Source organism: Melozone crissalis, unplaced genomic scaffold (genome assembly GCF_028551555.1).
Source record: "Melozone crissalis strain CALT ecotype California unplaced genomic scaffold, PUWL_Pcris_2 ptg000079l_1, whole genome shotgun sequence".
Taxonomy (NCBI): domain Eukaryota; kingdom Metazoa; phylum Chordata; class Aves; order Passeriformes; family Passerellidae; genus Melozone; species Melozone crissalis.
The window spans coordinates 5,524,559-5,542,288 of record NW_026535856.1 but is presented as its reverse complement, the minus strand read 5'-3'; the positions used below and the strand labels follow the sequence as shown (position 1 = coordinate 5,542,288).

The following is a 17,730-nucleotide window of genomic DNA, read 5'->3' as shown; positions in this document are numbered from 1 at the left end:
CGGCAGAGGAGGCGCAGGGAACCCCCGGGTGGTTGGAGGTCCCCCCCGCACTCCAGATGGGTCACGGCCGCCCGGAGCCCTGTGGGACAAAGGGGACATGGGGGTGAGGGAAAACCCCAGCCCTTGACCCAAATCCTGATTCTTGGCCCCAAATTGGGACCCTTGGAGCTCCCCATGCTCCAGCTACTCCTCCTGCTGGCCTTCCCAGGTGGGTCACGCCCACGTCCAGATCTGGCTACGCCCAGTTTATTTTGGAAACTAGGATTGATTGGCATCTGATCCCATGACTCAGAATGCTGCTCAATTGCTGTATTCAATCTATACTATATTACATTAATTCTATATCTCCTTAATACTATGTTATATGTCATTAATAATATATTATATCTCATTTGTGCTATATTACCACTCCACTAAAGAGATACTAAAAGAATTCAGTACAAAAGACACTAAAATATCCTATAGAAAACCTGTGAGCAATTAAATTAAAAAAAATAAGAATCAATCAGCAGAACCCAACTGGTAAATGCCTGGAGGGGAACGATTCCCCCTACACATTCCACATTTGCAGAAACAGCAGGAGCAGCGATGAGAGATGGGAATTGTTTCATCTTCATCTTCTCCCTGTGCTGCTCCAGGAAAAATAATGAGAGAGAGAGAGAGGCAGACCGAGAGAGAGGGAGAGAGAGAGAGAGAGGGAGAGAGGGAGAGAGGGAGAGAGGGAGACAGAGGGAGAGAGACAATGGTGTCTGACTCTGTGCAGGGAACGAGAATAGCACAGCCAGGCCCCGTGCCCATCTCCCCTTCGTCCTGCAGGGCTCCGGGTGGCCATGACCCTGCTGGAGTACGGGGGGGACCTCCAGTCCCCCGGGGGTTCCCTGCGCCTCCTCTGCCGAGGGTCCGGGTTTGATTTCAGGGGGTTTTTCCATGCACTGGGTGCGCCAGAGACCCGGGCAGGGGCTGGAATACATCGCCAGTATCAGCAGCAGCGGTGGCAGCACCGACTACGCGCCGTCGGCCAAGGGCCGGGTCACGATCTCCAGGGACAACGGGCAGTGTTTGGTGACGCTGACCATGAACAACCTCAAGGACGAGGATTCCGCCGTTTATTTCTGTGCCAAATGTGGTACTAGTGGTTATGGTGGTGCTGCTGCTTAGAGTGACGATGGCCGTGGTGGATCCATCCCCATCTCTGGGTCCTCACCTCTCCCCAAACTGAGACTCTTCCTTTAAATTATCCCCCAAACCTCAGCCCTTGACCCTTTGTCCCAAATCTCCCCCATTTGCCCCAATGGTCAGCACTGACCCCAAACCCTCCCCTGCTCCTGCCCCAGAACTCAACCATTGGCCCCAAACCTTCACCCCTGGGCTCCAGTTCAGGCCTCCTCCAATCAGGGCCTGGGAGCTGGGGGAGATTTGGGTGGAATGGGCAAAACTGGGAGAAAGTCCAGCGTTGGGGCAAAGATGGTGGACATTCGGGAAGGTCAAGAATGGGGTCAAGGTTTGTGATTTGGTGCAGGATTTGGGGATTTTGGGACATTTGGGGAGCCAGGGATGGGGGTTTTGGGGCCACCACCAGCATCGTCACCAGTTCAGAGCTCCCAGAGAGGATTCCAGCCCAGCCCCAAGGAGCAGCACCAGACACCGAGGCCGCAGAGGGAGAAGTGAAGCCCCAGGAGGGACAAAGGGAAGGAGGGAGGAGAAGACGCAGCGATTTTGGGGCTCCGCAGCCTCCCCCTACTTCCTCCCCGGCAGCTGCCGGGGCCCGGCCGGGGCAGGAAAGGAAACAGAATGTTCCTGGTTTTGTTCATTGTGAACATCTGTGTTTGGCAGAGGGCAGCTCAGCCTCGGGGCGCTGCGGCAGAGCGCTGGCGGCACAAAAAGCTTTGTGTGCAAAGGGCCCTGGAGCGATCCCCGTTCCACACTGGGACGGAAGGGAAGGGCCAGACTGGGGAGAAATGAACAAAATTGGGGGAAATTGGGAATTGGGGAAGTGACGGTGGAGTTTGGGGGAAATGGTCAAGTTTTTAGGAACACGGCTGGGATTTTCAGGAAGGATCTCTGGGATTGGAAGTATTTGTTGACCATCATGGTCACTATCAGGAATTATGCCAAAACCAGCGTCAATAGCATTGCCAGCATAACCATTGCAAAGTTTGACACAGAAATAAACGGCGGAATCCTCCTCCTTGAGATTGTTCATGGTCAGCATCACTGAGCTCTGCCCGTGTTCCCTGGAGATCCTGAACCGGCTCGTGCCTGATGGCGCGTATTTGGGAGTGGCGCCATCACTGGTGAAACTCCCCACAAATTCCAGCCCCTGCCTGGGCCTCTGGCGGATCCAGCCCATCCCAAAATCCCCGAAACTGAACCCAGGCCCTCGGCAGAGGAGGCGCAGGGAGCCACCGGGGGGCTGGAGGTCCCCCCCGCACTCCAGCAGGGTCACGGCTGCCCGGAGCCCTGCGGGACAAAGGGGAGATGGGGATGACGAGCTGGATTGGTGAAGAGTGCCCAAGTTGGCATGGCATGCCAGAAACAGTGGTGGGACGCACGAGAGAGGAGGATAGTGGACTCCAATGGCCCCAGTTTGGGGCCAAGAGTCAGGATTTGGGTCAAGGGTTGAGCTTTGGCCTCATCCCCATCTCCCCTTTGTCCCACAGGGCTCCGGGCGGCCGTGACCCTGCTGGAGTGCGAGGGGGACCTCCAGCCCCCCTGGGGGTCCCTGACATTGCTGTGCCGAAGGTCCGGGTTCAATTTTGGGAATTTTGGCAGGTACTGGATCCGCCAGAGACCCGGGCAGGGTTTGGAATACGTCACAGGGATCACCAGGAATGGTGGCCGCACCAGCTACGCCCCATCGGTCAAGGGTCCGGTTCAGGATCTCCAGGGACAACGGGCAGAGCTCAGTGACGCTGACCATGAACAACCTCAAGGACGAGGATTCCGCCATTTATTTCTGCGCCAAGTGTGCTGCTAATAATTACCCTGAAAGTGCTGCTCATAATGACGATGCCCATGGTGTCCCCTCTCCCATCCCCGTGTCCCCCCTCTCCCCTTTGCCCAGACCCTTCCCCCAAGCCCCCAGCCCACACCCAGCCCTTGACCATTGATCCCAACCTTGGTCTGCCTCGGCCCCAGTTCTCACCCGCCAACCCCAAACCACATCTCCTGTCCCCAAATGCCCTCTTTGTGCCCCAAAACTTTGTATTAAAAAGGGCAATTTCAGACCAAGGGTCAAGATATGGGTAAACTTTGTGGCAAGAAGTGGAGAATTTGGGGAAGAACCACTCCAGGGTTTGGACAGAGTCAGGAATGGGCAACAGGGTTTGGATTTTGGGGAAGGGTCTTGGATTTAGGAGCCGGTCGGGACACGGCCACGGGGTCCGGACCAAAACCATCCACACCAGCACCAGTACCCCAATTGTTATAAGCAGATTTCCCGCAGAAATAGGATCCGGAATCCTCGTCCTTGAGGTTGTTCATGGTCAGCCTCACCGAGCTCTGCCCGTTTTCCCTGGAGATCCTGAACCAGCCCTTTACCGATGGCGCGTAGTAGGTGTAACCACCAGTATTATCGATCCACGCGACCAATTCCAGCCCCTGCCCAGGTCTCTGGCATATCCAGTGCATGCTAAAACTGCCAAAACTGAACCCGGACCCTCGGCAGAGGAGGCGCAGGGACCCCCCAGGGGGCTGGAGGTCCCCTTCACAATCCAGCAGGGTCACGGCCGCCCGGAGCCTTGCGGGACAAAGGGGAGATGATGGAGATCAAAACTCTGATTGGTCAAGTGCCCCCAAATGGGTGTGGCCTGCTCGACAATGGGGTAGAATCCTCCTGGGAGGATGATGATCTCTAAAGATCCCAATTTGGCGCCAATAGTCACGATTTGGGTCAAGGGTTGAGCTCTGGCCTCATCCCCATCTTTCCTTTGTCCCACAGGGCTCCGGGCGGCCGTGACCCTGCTGGAGTGCGGGGGGAATCTCCAGCTCCCCGGGTGTTCCCTGCGCCTCCGCTGCCGAGGGGCTGGGTTCGATTTTCGGAAATTCGGGCTCGGCTGGGTTCGCCAGAGACCCGGGCAGGGGCTGGAGTGGGTCACAGCGATAGACAGTGATGGATACAACTGGTACCCACCCGCATTCAAAGGCCGGGTCACGATTGCCAGGGACAACAGGCAGAGCTCGGTGACGCTGACCATGAACAACCTCAAGGACGAGGACTCCGGACCCTATTTCTGTGCCAAATGTGCTTATGGTGGTTGGATTGATGGTCCTGCTTCTTTTGAACGTTTAGATGGCATTACCTGCCCCCTCTCCCCCCCGTCCCCATCTCCCAGAGCCTTCCCCCAAACCCCAACCCCTGACCCCATTCCTGACCTGTCACAGAGAATTTTTCATAAAATCCTTTCTTTTAGGATTTGTCCTTTCTGGGAAGCTGGGGCCCCAGAAGAAAAATGTAAGCAATAATTATCTGCTGGTGTGGAATGTAATAGGAGCATCTGTGATTGGTCTTCTGTGAGCGTTTCGATTTGCTGACCACTCACGGGAGAGTTTGTCCTTGCTTTCTGCTGGACACAGAACTTTGTTATTTTCTTCTTTGCTATGCTATTCTTAGCTTAGCTGGTTCTGCAACTTCTCTCTTTATTCCTTTTAGTATAGTTATAATGTATTCTATATCATATATCAATAAATCCAGCCTTCCGATCATGAACCAAGATTTTCGTCCACTTCTCTCACCCTGAAGACCTTCATCGGGTCGCTGTAATAGCTGACCGTGAACAACCTCAAGGACGACGATTCTGGATCCGATTTCTGTGCCAAATGAGCTACTAGTAGTTTTGGTGGTGGTGTTGCTGCCTTTAGTGACAATTCTGGCAGTGGTCCCACCCCCATGGTGGTCACCAAATGTCTGCAATCCCCACAGATCCTTCCCCAAATCACAGATCTTCTCCTCAAATCTTCACCATTTTCCCCCAAAGTCTGCACCAGCTGCACCAACTGTCGACTTTCCCCCAGTTTTGGGCATTTCAGCCAAATCTCCCCCATCTCCCTGGGTCCTCATTGGCTGAGCTGGCACGGGCAGAAATGGGAACTCTTGAAGAGCAAGGCCTTAACTGGAGGACAGGCATGAAGGTTCGGGGACAATGGTTGAGTTTTGGGGCAGGAGCAGGGGAGGGTTTGGGATCAGTGCTGACCATTGGTGCAAATGGGGACAAAGGGTCAAGAGCTGGGTCAATGGCTGAGGTTTGGGGGAAGGGTCTGGGGTTGGGGACTGGGGGGAACTCGGGGACCGGGCTGGATCCACAACTGCCGTCGTCACAATAAGCCGCAGCATCGCCCCAATTGCAAGCAGCAGCAGATTTGGCGCAGAAATAGGATCCGGAATCCTCATCCTTGAGGTTGTTCATGGTCAGCGTCACCGAGCTCCGCCCGTTGTCCCTGGAGATCCTGAAACGACCCTGCACTGACGGCGCATAGGCGGTGTAAGCACCATCATTCCTGATACCGGAGACCCATTCCAGCCCCTGCCCGGGTCTCTGGCGCATCCAGAGCATTCCAAAATTCCCAAAATCGAACCCGGACCCTCGGCACAGCAACATCACGGAACCCCCGGGGGGCTGGAGAATGCCCCCCGCACTCCAGCAGGGTCACGGCCGCCTGGAGCCCAGCGGGACAAAGGGGAGATGGGGATGAGAAACCTGATTGGTCGATGGCCTCCTTGTGGGAAAGGCCAGCTGGAAGAAGGGGCAGGACCTGCCTGGGAGGAGGATGTTGAACTCCAAGGGTCCCAGTTTGGGGCAAGAGTCAGGGTTTGGGTCAAGGGTTGAGCTTTGGCCTTATCCCCATCTCACCTTTGTCCTGCAGGGCTCCGGGCAGCCGTGCTCCTGCTGGACTGCGGGGGAGAGCTCCAGCCCCCCGGGGGGTCCCTGCGCCTCCTCTGCCGAGGGTCTGGGTTCAGTTTCGGGAGTTTTGACATGGAATGGGCTCGACAGAGACCCGGGCAGGGGCTGGAATTCGTCGCCTACATCAGCAACACTGGTGGTTACACCTACTACACGCCTTCGGTGCAGGGCCGGGTCACGATCTCCAGGGACAACGGGCAGAGCTCGCTGACGCTGACCATGAACAACCACAAGGACGAGGATTCCGCCGTTTATTTCTGTGCCAAATCTGCTTATGCTGGTGCTGCTGGTGGTGCTGCTGCTGCTTATATTGACCATGCCATTTTTGGCATCACCACTGTCTGAGCCCCCCTGTCCCCAAACCCAGACTCTTCCTCCCCAAACCTCACCCATTGACCCTTTGTCCCCATTTGCACCAGTGGTCGGCACTGACCCCAAACCCTCCCCTGCTCCTGCCCCAAAACTCAACCATTGTCCCAAAACCTTCACCCCTGGGTTCCAGTTCAGGCCTCCTCCAATCGGGACCTGGGAATGGGTAGAGATTAGGGAGAAATGGGCAAAATTGGAGGAAAGTACAGAGTTCGGGCAACAATGGCAGAGTTTGGGGGAAAATGGTCGAGGTTTTAGAAGGGCTGAAACTTGGGGGAAGCATCGCTGGGATTGGAGAAATTTCACGACCCTCATTGTCACTAGCAGAAGCGAAGGAAAAAAGAGCAGCAGCCTTACCACCAGCATAACCATTGTCACGTTTAGCACAGAAATAGGATCCAAAATCCTCGTCCTTGAGGTTGTTCATGGTCAGCGTCACCGAGCTCTGCCCGTTGTCCCTGGAGATCGTGAATCGGCTCTTGATCAATGGCACGTAGTCGGTGCTGCCACCATTGCTGTTGATAATGGCGATGTATTCCAGTGTCTGCCCAGGTCTCTGGCGGACCCAGTCCATCCCAAAACTCTCAATATCAAACCCGGACCCTTGGCAGAGGAGGCACAGGGACCCCCCAGGGGGCTGGAGGTGCCTCCCGCACTCCAGTAGGGTCACGGCCACCCGGAGCCCTGCGGCACAAAGGGGAGATGGGGATGGGGCCAAAGCTCAACCCTACACCCAAATCCTGACTATTGACCCCAAATTGGGACCATTGGAGTTCATCATCCTGTTTGCAGGTGGGTGCCACATGTTTTTCAAGCATGCGAGACCTACTTGGGCACTCTTGACAAATCAGGTTTCTCATCCCCATCTCCCCTTTGTCCCGCAGGGCTCCGGGCAACCGTGACCCTGCTGGAGTGCGGGGGGGACCTCCAGCCCCCTGGGGGGTCCCTCACGTTGCTGTGCCGAGGGTCCGGGTTTGATGTCGGTGGCATCACCATGTTCTGTGTGCGCCAGAGACCCGGGCAGGGGCTGGAGTGGGTCGGGAGCATCAGGAAGGAGGGCTGGAGCTCCATGTACGCGCCATCGGTCAAGGGCCGGGTCACGATCTTCACGGAAAATGGGCAGAGCTCGGTGACACTGACCATGAACAACCTCAAGGACGAGGATTCGGGATCCTATTTCTGTGCCAAAGGTGCTGCTGTTGGTGGTTCTAATGTTGGTGCTATTGGCCAGCTATTGGGACGCGCCTGTCCCCATTCCCCAGACCCTTCCCACCAAATCCTAACTCCACTTCTGACCGTTGTCTCAACCTTGCCCTTCTCTGGCGCCAAATCTCAGCTCCTGGCCCCAAATCTCAGCTCCTGTCCCCAAATCTCAGCTCTTGGCCCCAAATCTCAGCTCCTGGCCCCAAATCTCAGCTCCTGGCCCCAAATCAGGGCCGGTTTCACCCTGAGCTCAGCCTCGGCTCTCCAATCCCAACCACTGCCCCCAGACTTGTCCAGTTTAACCCCAAATCTCCCCTGCGGGCACCCAGTCACATCCACCGACCCTAATCTGGCCCGTTAGACTCACATCGAGAATTTCGGTCCAAAATTTGAATTTTTGACTCCTGACCTTAACTTTGGCCCTAAATTTTGAAAAATTAAACGTAATTTGAGGAACGAGGGCACTGAGTGTGGCCCAGAGGGGACATTTGGGGCAGAGCCGGAGCAGGGCTGGGACAGACGGTGAGGAATGGGGTCAGGGGCTGGGGATTGGGGGAAGGGTCTGGGGAATGGGGACAGGAGGGAGCACGACCATGAGGGAGGAGGCAATAGAATACGCAGTATTAGCACCAGCACCAGCACGAACACCCTTGGCACAGAAATAGGTGGCAGAATCCTCGTCCTTGAGGTTGTTCATGGTCAGTGTCACTGAGCTCTGCCCGTTGTCCCTGGAGATCGTGACCCGGCCCTTGACCGATGGCGCGTAGGCGGTGCCGGAACCACTGCTGGTGATGCCTGCGAGCCATTCCAGCCCCTGCCCGGGTCTCTGGCGGATCCAGAGCATGTCAAAATTCCCAAAACTGAACCTGGACCCTCGGTAGAAGAGGCGCAGGGACCCCCCGGTGGGCTGGAGGTCCCCCCCGCACTCCAGCAGGGTCACGGCTGCCCGGAGCCCTGCGGGACAAAGGGGAGATGGGGAGGAGGAGCTGGATTGGTTATGGACACAAAGTGGGCACCGCCATGCCAGAAGAAGTGTGTGGGATCCACCTTGGAGGATTGGCAGGTGCTGCAGGAGGAGGATGGTAAGGTCCAAGAGTCCCAATTTGTGGCCAGTATAAGAGTCTGCATGCAAGAATTAATATTTGGGTTGATTTTTTTCCCCATCCCCATCTCCCCTTTGTCCCGCAGGGCTCTGGGTGGCCGTGACCCTGCGGGAGTGCGGGGGGAACCTCCAGCCCCCCGGGGGGTCCCTGCGCCTCCTCTGCCGAGGGTCCGGGTCCAATTTAGGGAAATTTGGGATGGGCTGGATGCGGCAGAGAGCCGGGCAGAAGCTGGAATTCATCGCCAGCATCAACAGTGATGGTGACAGCACCAGGTACGTGGATCCAGTCCAGGGCCGGTTCAGGATCTTCAGGGACAACGGGCAGAGCTCGGTGACGCTGACCATGAACAACCTCAAGGATGAGGATTCCGGATCCTATTTCTGTGCCAAATCTGCTGGTGCTGCTTGGGCTGTTTCTGCGAATCCTTTTGTCCCCATCCGCTTTGCTGTTTCCTCACTTGTCCCCATTTTCCTGATTCTTTCCCCAAACCCCAGCCCCTGACCCCATTCCTGTCCCCGTGTCCCAGCTCTGAACTGGCTCTGCCCCAAATCTCAGCTCCTGGCCCCAAATCTCATCTCTTGGCCCCAAATCTCAGCTCCTGGCCCTAAATCTCAGCTCTTGGCCCCAAATCTCAGCTCCTGGCCCCAAACCTCAGCTCCTGGCCCCAAATCAGAGCCGGTTTCACCCTGAGCTCGGCCTCGTCCCTGCAATCCCAACCATTGCCCCCAGACTAGTCCAGTTTCACCCCAAATCTCCCCTGCGGGCACCGAGTCACAGCCACGGACCCAAATCTGCCCCTTGGCCTAACAATGGTAATTTTGGGTAAAAATTTGAATTCTTGACCCCTCAGCTCAACTTTGGGCTCAAATCCAGACATTTGGGGAGCGAGGGCACTGAGTGTGGCCCAGAGGGGACATGTGGGGCAGAGCCAGGGCAGGGCTGGGACAGCGGGTGAGGAGTGGAGTCAGGGGATGGGGAATGGGGGAAGGGTCTGGGGAATGGGGATACGGATGGGGACTGGGACAAAACCAACTCAACCACCAGAAAAACGAATATCAGAAGCAAAATACCAACTGTCAAAGCCAGATTTCACACAGAAATAGGTGGCGGAATCCTCGTCCTTGAGGTTGTTCATGGTCAGCGTCACCGAGCTCTGCCCGTTGTCACTTGTCAATGTGAACCGGCCCTTGACTGAATCTGCATAGAAAGTTTTGCCACTCTTTCTGCTGAACCCTGCTATGAATTCCAGCGTGTTCCAAGACCTTTGGCGCATCCAACCAATGCCAAATTTCATGAAATCATAGCCAGATGTGCGGCAGAGGAGGCGCAAGGACCCCTCGAGGGGCTGGAGGTCCCCCCCGCACTCCAGTAGGATCACGGCTGCCTGGAGCCCTGCTGGACAAAGTGGAGATGAGGATGAGAAACCTGATTGGTTGAGGTAAACAAAGTGGGCGTGGCCATCTGGAAAAAGAGATGGGACCCATCTGTGAAGAGGATGATGAACTCCAAGGGTCCCAATTTGGGCCCAGAGTCAGGATTTGGGTCAAGGGTTGAGCTTTGGCCTCATCCCCATCTCCCCTTTGTCCAGCAGGGCTCCGGGCGGCCGTGACCCTGCTGGAGTGCGGGGGGGACCTTCAGCCCCCTGGGGGGTCCCTGCGCCCACTCTGCCGAGGGTCCGGGTTCAGTTTTTGGAGTTTGGAATGTTCTGGATCCGCCAGAGACTTGGGCAGGCGCTGGAATTCATTGCTGGGATCAATGCTGATGGTGTCAACACCTTCTACGCGCCATCGGTCAAGGGGCGAGTCACGATCTCCAGGGACAACGGGCAGAGCTCGGTGACGCTGACCATGAACAACCTCAAGGACGAGGATTCCGGATCCTATTTCTGTGCCAAGCGTATTTGTGGTGGCAATGCTGATATTGCCAGTACTTTTGGCCATGTCTCCATCCCCGTGTCCTCAGCTGTCACCAGACCTTTCTCCTGTGGTCACACATAGCCAGCGTCACCGAGCTCAGCCCGCTGTCCCTGGCCTTGCTGACCCGGCCCTTGACCGATGGAACGTTCCATGTGACTCCACCCTTGGACCCATCTGCTTCTCTCACCAAGGAGCCCTTGGCTCGAGATCAATTTAAAGAGTTTCATCTCCACAAAATTTCATGCGTTTTCGGGAAAAAAAAAAAAAGGTTTTTTTCTCCATAGCTCCCAGAGAGCATTCTAGCCCAGCCCCAAGGAGCAGCCCCAGACACCGAGGCCGCTGAGGGAGAAATGAAGCTCCAGGTGACAGCGAGGGAGGGAGGGAGGAGCAGACGCCGTGATTTTGGGGCTCTGCAGCCTCCCCGCACTTCCTCCGTGGCAGCTGCCGGGGCCCGGCCGGGGCAGGAAAGGAAACAGAAAGTTCCTGGTTTTGGTCATGGTGAACATCTGTGCTTGGTAGAGGGCAGCTCAGCCTCTGGGCACTGTGGCAGAGCGCCGGCTGCACAAAAAGCTTTGTGTGCAAAGGGCCCGGGAGCGATCGCCGTTCCACACTGGGACGGTGGGGAACTAGGAGAGATTGGGGAGAAATGGGCAAAATTGGGAGGAAAGGGTGAGTTGGGTCTGCAGGAGCAGAGTTTGGGGGAAAATGGTTAAGATTTGAGGAGAAGGGCTTGGATTTGGAGGAAGGATCTCTGGGATTGGAGACATTTCATGACCATCATGGTGACTACCAGAAGCGACACCGAAACCAGCATCAATAGCATTGCCAGCGTAACCATTACAAAGTTTGGCACAGAACGAAACGGCAGAATCCTCGTCCTTGAGGCTGTTCATGGTCAACGTCACCGAGCTCTGCCCGATGTCCCTGGAGATCGTGAACCGGCCCTTGAATGATGGCACGTATCTGGGAGTGCCGCCATCACTGGTGATACTCGCCACAAACTGCAAACCCTGCCCGGGTCTCTGGCGCATCAAGGCCATCCCAAAACTCCCAAAATCGGACCCTCGGCAGAGGAGGCGTAGGGAGTCCCCCGGGGGGCTGGAGGTGTCCCCGCACTCCAGCAGGGTCACGGCCGCCCGGAGCCCTGCGTGACAAAGAGGAGATAGGGATGAGGCTCAACCCTTGACCCACATCCTGACTCTTGGCCCCAAACGGGGACCCTTTGAGTTAATCATCCTCCTCCCAGGTGATACCAGTCATGTTTTCCAGCAGGTGACGCACACTTTTAGCCTCTCAAGTAATCAGGTTTCGCATTTTTAATCATATCCCGTTTGTCTCGCAGGGCTCCGGGCGGCCGTGACCCTGCTGGAGTGCGGAGGGGACCTCCAGCCCCCCGGGGGGTCCCTGCACCTCCTCTGCCGAGGGTCCGGGTTTAATTTCGGGAGCTACGACATGAACTGGATCTTCCAGAGACCCGGGCAGGGACTGGAATACGTCGCAAGGATCCACAGCAGTGGGGCTTACGCCAACTACGCGCCATCGGTCAAGGGCTGGTTCTGGGTCTCCAAGGACAACGGGCAGAGCTCGGTGACCCTGACCATGAACAACCTCAAGGACGAGGATTCCGGAGCCTATTTCTGTGCCAAATGTTACAGCACTGGCTGTGGTAATGCTGCTTATGCGCATGGTGTTGATGGTGGTTGTGGCCTCAAGCCTTCTCTTCTGTGTTCCCACAAATCACAGCATTCTCTGATCCTTCCCCAAAATCCTGGCTCTTTTTCTCACATCTCACATATTTTCCCCCAAACCCCACCATCACTTCCCCAACTTCCAATTTCCCCCAATTTTCCCCATTTCTCCCCAGTCTGGCCCTTCCCCTCCGTCCCAGTATGGCACGGGGATCGCTCCAGGGCCCTTTGCTCACAAAGCTTTTTGTGCAGCCGGCGCTCTGCCGCAGCGCCCCGAGACTGAGCTGCCCTCTGCCAAACACAGATGTTCACAATGAACAAAACCAGGAACTTTCTGTTTCCTTTCCTGCCCCGGCTGGGCCCCGGCAGCTGCTGGGGAGGAAGTGGGGGGAGGCTGCGGAGCCCTAAAATCGCGGCGTCTGCTCCTCCCTCCCACCCTTTGTCCCTCCTGGGGCTTCACTTCTTCCTCAGCGGCCTCGGTGTCTGGTGCTGCTCCTTGGCGCTGGGCTAGAATCCTCTCTAGGAGCTCTGGACATGGCGACGATGCTGGTGGTGGCCCCAAACCCCAATCCCTGGCTGCCCAAATGTCGCAAAATCCCTAAATCCTGCCCCAAATCACAAACCTTGACCTCATTCTTGACCTTCTCCCTGAATGTCCACCATCTTTGCCCCAACTTTTGACTTTCTCCCAATTTTGCCCATTTCACCCAAATCTCCCCCAGTTCCCGGGCCCTGATTGGGGGAGGCCTGAACTGGAGCCCCCGGGAAAATGTTTGGGGGCAATGGTTGAGTTTTGGGGCAGGAGCAGGGGAGGGTTTGGGGTCAGTGCTGACCATTGGGGCAAATGGGGGAGCTTTGGGACAAAGGGTCAAGGGCTGGGTCAAAGGGTGAGGTTTGGGCGAAGGGTCTGGGATTGGGGACAGGGGGAGACATGGAGACGAGGGTGGATCCACAACTGGTGTCTTCAGCATAAGCAGCAGCATCGCCCCAATTGCCCTCAGCAGCAGATTTGGCACAGAAATACGATACGGAATCCTCGTCCTTGAGGTTGTTCATGGTCAGCGTCACCGAGCTCTGCCCGTTGTCCCTGGAGATCCTGAACCGGCCCTTGAACGATGGCGCATAGTAGGTGTAAGCACCATCGTTCCTGATCCCCGCGAGCCACTCCAGCCCCTGCCCGCGTCTCTGACGGATCCAGATCATGGGGTAACTCCCGAAACTGAACCCGGCCCCTCGGCACAGCAACGTCAGGGACCCCCCGGGAAGCTGGAGGTTTCCCCCGCACTCCAGCATGGTCACGGCCGCCCGGAGCCCTGCGGGACAAAGGGGAGATGGGGATGGGAAACCTGATTGGTCGAGAGTCCCCAAGTCATTCAGGCCAGTTGGAAAAAAGAATTGGATCCATTCTGGAGGGTTACCAGGATCTGGAGGAGAATGACAAAGGGTCCCAGTTTGGGGCCAAAGGTCAGGATTTGGGTCAATGTTGAGCTTTGGCCTCATCCCCATCTCCCCTTTGTCCCGCAGGGCTCCGGGCGGCCGAGACCCTGCTGAAGTGTGGGGGGGACCTCCAGCCCCCCGGGGAGACCCGGATGTTGTTGTGCGGAGGGTCTGGGTTCAATTTCGTGGGTCAGTCCATGAGCTGGGTCCGTCAGAGACCCGGGCAGGGTTTGGAATTGCTCGCAGGCATCTACAGCGATGATTCCTACACCGCGTACGCGCCATTGGTCAAGGGTCGGTTCACGATCTCCAGGGACAACGGGCAGAGCTCGGTCACGCTGACCATGAACAACCTCAAGGACGAGGATTCCGGATCCTTTTTCTGTGCCAGGGGTTATTATAACAATGCTGCTGCTAATGACGTCTGTGGTATTTTCCCCATCCCCGTCCCTGTGTCCCCACCTGTCCCCATTCCCCAGACCCTTCCCCCAATCCCCAGCCCCTGACCCCATTCCCATCCCCGTGTCCCAGCTCTGAACTGGTTCTGCCCCAATCTCAGCTCTTGGCCCCATACCTCAGCTCTGGGCTCCACATCCCAACCAAATTCCCCAAAACTGACGAGGATGTCCCAGATCCAGCCCCACCGTGTCAATCTGCCTTTGCTTTGTGTGATTGGCCACAAACCTCTCACGGTGAGCTGTGCCATTGAGTTCTGTGTGTGCTGCCAGGGCCGTGAGCCGCCGGCACGTCCCCATGGCCACAGCCCGGTGAGGAGAGCGATGGTGGGAAACCGAACGGCTCCAGAGGGGTCCCCACAGCGCCGTCTGGGTGGGGATTGGGACAGAGACCCCTGGGCGGGGATGGGCCCAGGGCTGAGGATTGGGGGAAATGTTGGGGGTTTGGGGACAGGAGGGGACACTGAGACGGGGGCACGGGTCAACCACTTGGGCCTTCACCATAAGCAGCAGCATTCCAGCAATAAGCATCAGCACCCTTGGACCAGAAATAGGACCCGGAATCCTCATCCTTGAGGTTGTTCATGGTCAGCGTCGCCGAGCTCTGCCCGTTGTCCCTGGAGATCGTGAAGCTGCCATTGACCGATGGCGTGTAGTAGGTGGTGCCACCATTGCTGTAGATGCTTTCGAGCCATTCCAGCCCCTGCCCGGGTCTCTGGCGGACCCAGTACATGGGGTAACTCCCAAAACTGAACCCGGACTCTCGGCAGAGGAGGCACAGGGAACCCCCGGGGGGCTGCAGGTCCCCCCTGCACTCCAGCAGGGTCACGGCCGCCCGGAGCCCTGCGGGAGAAAGGGGAGATGGGGACGAGAAACCTGATTGGCTGTGGGCCTGCAGTGGGTGTGCCAAGGTGGAAAAAGGGATGAGACCCACCTGGGAGGGTGACCAGGAGCAGGAGGAGAAGGACAAATTGTTACAACCTGGGGCCAATAGCTGGGATTTTGGGGTCAAGGGTTGAGCTTTCGCCGTCCCCATCTCTTTTGGGATGGGCAGGAGAAATGCAGCACGCGATATGAGTGATCAGCAAATCTCGAACTTTATTAATAGGCACAGATCTTTATATCGGTGTTAATGAGGCTCATGCATATTGCAAAGGCGAGCTCACCATTGATCGGTTACTCATAAGCCAACTGCGCCTCCTTCTGCATTCTTGTGGATATTTTATTGAAACTTCACTTTGTATTCCTGCCAAAGATGCTCTCCCCTATCCTGCTGCACCACCAAGGGCACAATGTCCTTGCCTGTCATTGGACACTGGCTTCTGGCTCCTGTACTTGTCCCCTTCAAGCTTAACCAGCGGCATTATGTCGACGTCGCCTTAAACAGCCAACCAGCTGTCCACAAAGCTCTGCACACTTCTCCCCTTTGTCCTGCAGGGCTCTGGGCCGTGGTGACCCTGCTGGAGTGCGGTGGGGACATCGAGCCCCCCGGGGAGTCCCTGCGCCTCCTCTGCCGAGGGTCCGGGTTCAGTTTCAGCAGTTTTCCCATGCAATGGATCCGCCAGAGACCCGGGCAGGGGCTGGAGTGGCTCGCGGGGATCAGCAGCCCTTCTGGTTCCAGCACCTACCACGCGCCGTCAGTCAAGGGCCGGTTCAGGATCTCCAGGGACAACAGGCAGAGCTCGGTGACGCTGACGATGAACAACCTCAAGGACGAGGATTCCGCCACCTGTTTCTGTGCCAAAGACAGTGGTGCTGGTGGTGGTGCTGATGCTGCTTATATTGACCGTGCCAGTGGTGGCACCACCCCTGTCTGAGCCCCCCCTGTCCCCAATCCCAGACCTTTCTCCCAAACCTCAGCCCTTGGCCGTTTATCCCAAATCTCCCTTATTTGCCCCAATGGTCAGCACTGACCCCAGACCCTCCCCTGCTCCTGCCCTAAAACTCAACCATTGGCCCCAAACCTTCACCCCTGGCCTCCAGTTCAGGCCTCCTCCAATCAGGGCCCGGGAGCTGAGGGAGATTGGGGTGAAATGGGCAAAATTGGGGGAAATTCTAGAGTAGGGGCAGCAGGGGCAGAGTTTGGGGGGAAATGATCAAGATTTGTGAAGGGCTGGAATTTGGGGGAAGGATCGCTGGGGTCTGGAGATATTTGTTTCCCATAATGAGTGTGGGATCTCTGCCGATGTCATCAATAAAAACGTAATCAATGCCCCAATATTTATGATGTCTGGCACTGAAATAGGATCCGGAATCCTGGTCCTTGAGGTTGTTCATGGTCAGCGTCACCGAGCTCTACCCTTTGTCCCTGGAGATCGTGAACCGGCCTTGCACCGACGGACTGTAGATGGTGTAGCCTCCATTGTAGGTGATGTGGGCGACCAACTGCAGCCCCTGTCCGGGTCTCTGGCGGATCCAGAACATGTCGTGATTGGCCAGAGTGAACCCACAGCCAATGCAGAGCAATGTCAGGGACCCCCGGGGGGCTGGAGTTCCCCCCCGCACTCCAGCAGGGTCATGGCCGCCCGGAGCCCTGCGGGACAAAGGGGAGATGGGGATGGGGTGATGCAAAAGCCAGGTGGATCTGTCAAATTAATAATGGGTGGATTGGGGCTAATTGCAGGGTTTAAGGTTCTGTACAATAATGGAAACCTCTGTAGAATATTTGAGTCCAGACAAAGGGAATTTGGGGCAAAACTGGGGAAGGGTTGGGGTTCGGGGAGTGGCCGAGACGCTGCTGGAGGCCGGGGACACCTCCAGTCTCCTCTGCCGAGGGTCCGGGTTCAGTTTCGGCAGTTTTGGGATGGGCTGGATGCGCCAGAGACCCGGGCAGGGGCTGGACTGGATCTCAGCGATCTGGAGCAATGGTGCCACCTACTACGCGCCATCGTTCAAGGGTCGGATCAGGATCTTCAAGGACAACGGGCAGAGCTCAGTGACGCTGACCATGAACAACCTCAAGGACGAGGATTCCAGATCCTATTTCTGTGCCAAGGATGCTGATGGTTACGGTGCTGCTCCTAATGCGGGTTGGGGATGGGGCCATGGTCGGCACTCTCAATATAACCAGCAGCATAAGCGCCACCGGTACTAGGAGATTTCCCGCAGAAACAGGATCCAGAGAGCCAGCAGTTGAGATTTGGGGCCAGGAGCTGAGATTTGGGTCCAGAACGGGGCAGGGTTGGGAAAAAGGGTCAGAAGTGGAGTCTGGGGTTGGAGGGAATGATCTGGGGCACGGGGACAGGAACAGGTGTAAGCACACCATCACCAACATCAGCATCAGAAGCAGCACAACAACTGTAAGCACCCTTGGCGCAGAAATAGGATCCGGAATTGTCGTCCTTGAGGTTGTTCATGGTCAGCGTCACCGAGCTCTGCCCCTTGTCCCTGGAGATCCTGAACCGACCCTTGACCAATGGCGCGTAGCAAATTCTGGCACCGTTGTTGCTGATCCCTGCAACGAATTCCAGCCCCTGCCCAGGTCTTTGGCGCATCCAGCCCATGTTGAAACTGCCGAAACTCATCCCGGACCCGTGGCAGAGGAGGCGCAGGGACCCCCCGGGGGGCTGGAGGTCCCCCCCACACTCCAGCAGGGTCACGGCTGCCCGGAGCCCTGCGGGACAAACGGGAGATGGGGATGAGGCCAAAGCTCAACCCTT

At 56.8% G+C, this 17,730-nt stretch overlaps 1 gene segment (V, D, J or C); it reads left to right on the top strand.

The window, feature by feature from the left end:
- The first annotated feature begins 3,542 nt into the window (after nt 1-3,542).
- On the top strand, nt 3,543-11,851 carry LOC128946347 (Ig heavy chain V region 6.96-like). The segment is given in 3 exon segments: nt 3,543-3,552; nt 5,863-6,182; nt 11,834-11,851. Coding segments are annotated over 3 exon segments (348 nt in total).
- The last annotated feature ends 5,879 nt before the right edge of the window (nt 11,852-17,730 follow it).